We start from the raw sequence: 1,430 nt of genomic DNA, 5'->3' as shown, positions 1-1,430 counted from the left end.
AAAAAAAAAAAACCAGAAACTGAGAAACTGAATATATTAAAACTATCTGGAATGAAAGAGAAAAGGATAAAGAAAAGAGCAAATGTACTTACATCAATGGGAAAGCAAAAAATGGGAGTGTCATGGCAAGTCTTGCTGTAAGTTCATCAGGAAGATACCACAGGTATACAATTAAACAAGTAAGCAGGTAGAGAACTGAGGAGTAGAGAATTAATCTTCCAACCCATAATTTTTGTAATCTCTGATTTTTTTCCCTAAATTCTTCCAATGCTTGAATTTCCTATAAAGACAAAATTATTGTTTTTAAATCTCAAACTTCATGAAGAAATTAAAATGGCATCATAAATTTTAACATGATAGTTAAAAGGAAAAACTTTTAAAATTCAGTAACATATAATGCTTTAACATTTTAAAACAGGAGGTAGTATGAAAAAGAAAACTAAAAATGAAGTAAAATATAAGTAAAAATGCCTATTCCTTCAAATCATTTTTAAATGCTAAATTAAAGTACTATTTTAACCCAGCAAATTATCCAAGATCAAGCTAAGAAATTGGAGTCAGTAAACAATACTTGTTCAATCATACAAGTATTCATTCTCCCTATAAAAGAGTTTTAAAAGATGAGGCTATAAAAAAAAGAACTAATAAAAATTAAGAGATCCACAATAGATTCTTTCAGTTTATTCATCACTCTCAATAATCCCAAGGAATAACAATTTTTGATAAAGAAAGAAATATGAAAAACTGTGAAGTCTATCACCTAGTAAAAATTGTTACGGACTATCTTGTAACTGCCTTAATCCTATTTGTAACATTGATTTACACCATGCTGTAAATCTAATTTCATTCTAACATTTGCTATAACTTAACACATACTTTTACTATCACTGGCATACTTTGGATTACTTTGAAATCATATAATTTCAAAAAGACATCTATGGTGTAGTTATAATCTTTAAATTCCCATACCAGAGCTGGTCTTCAAAATAATACATACTAAACTAATATTTACTTAAGAGCTAAATTTAAAACACCTGCAGCCAAAGAACATACCTTATCTATATTTTCCAGAACTTCTACAGTTGAAGGTTTTGTCTGTTATAGAAATAAGAGACAGAATTAAAAGTTACTGCAAACCTTTGATTTATGATAGGAAAAGAACATTTTAATCCAAAATGAAGTTTTTCTAATTTCAAGCAACATATACGCCTATGCCAATAAGATTTAGATTTAAATAACATTTTTAATTATAAACAGATTAAAGAATTAAACATTTTCCTACTTAACTCTTTTCTGTCCTAGAAGTACTTTCAACTGTGAGCTCACTGTTTACCATTCTTTAGCTCTAACAGAACACATTTGTAGAGAGAAAAACAAATTTTCCTCCCATAAATTTTCTTAGATATAGATTCACATATTTAAAAAAAAAA

The 1,430-nt window shown here is 27.6% G+C and overlaps 1 protein-coding gene across 1 annotated transcript in view; it reads right to left on the bottom strand.

Moving 5' to 3' along the window:
- KIAA1715 (KIAA1715 ortholog) overlaps positions 1-1,430 on the bottom strand; it is a 56,441-nt gene that overhangs the window by 45,565 nt on the left and 9,446 nt on the right. Inside the window, exons 2-3 of the mRNA XM_012725462.1 lie at positions 1,054-1,095; positions 93-280 (exon numbers count right to left, since the gene is read on the bottom strand). Coding sequence (XP_012580916.1) covers positions 93-280; positions 1,054-1,095 — 230 coding nt within the window. The remainder of the gene's footprint in view (positions 1-92; positions 281-1,053; positions 1,096-1,430) is intronic.

This window comes from Condylura cristata, unplaced genomic scaffold, assembly GCF_000260355.1.
Source record: "Condylura cristata isolate star-nosed mole 26May11 unplaced genomic scaffold, ConCri1.0 scaffold00002, whole genome shotgun sequence".
Taxonomy (NCBI): Eukaryota; Metazoa; Chordata; class Mammalia; order Eulipotyphla; family Talpidae; genus Condylura; species Condylura cristata.
Note: the sequence above shows the minus strand (reverse complement) of the source record. Positions and strands in the feature narration are given on the sequence as shown.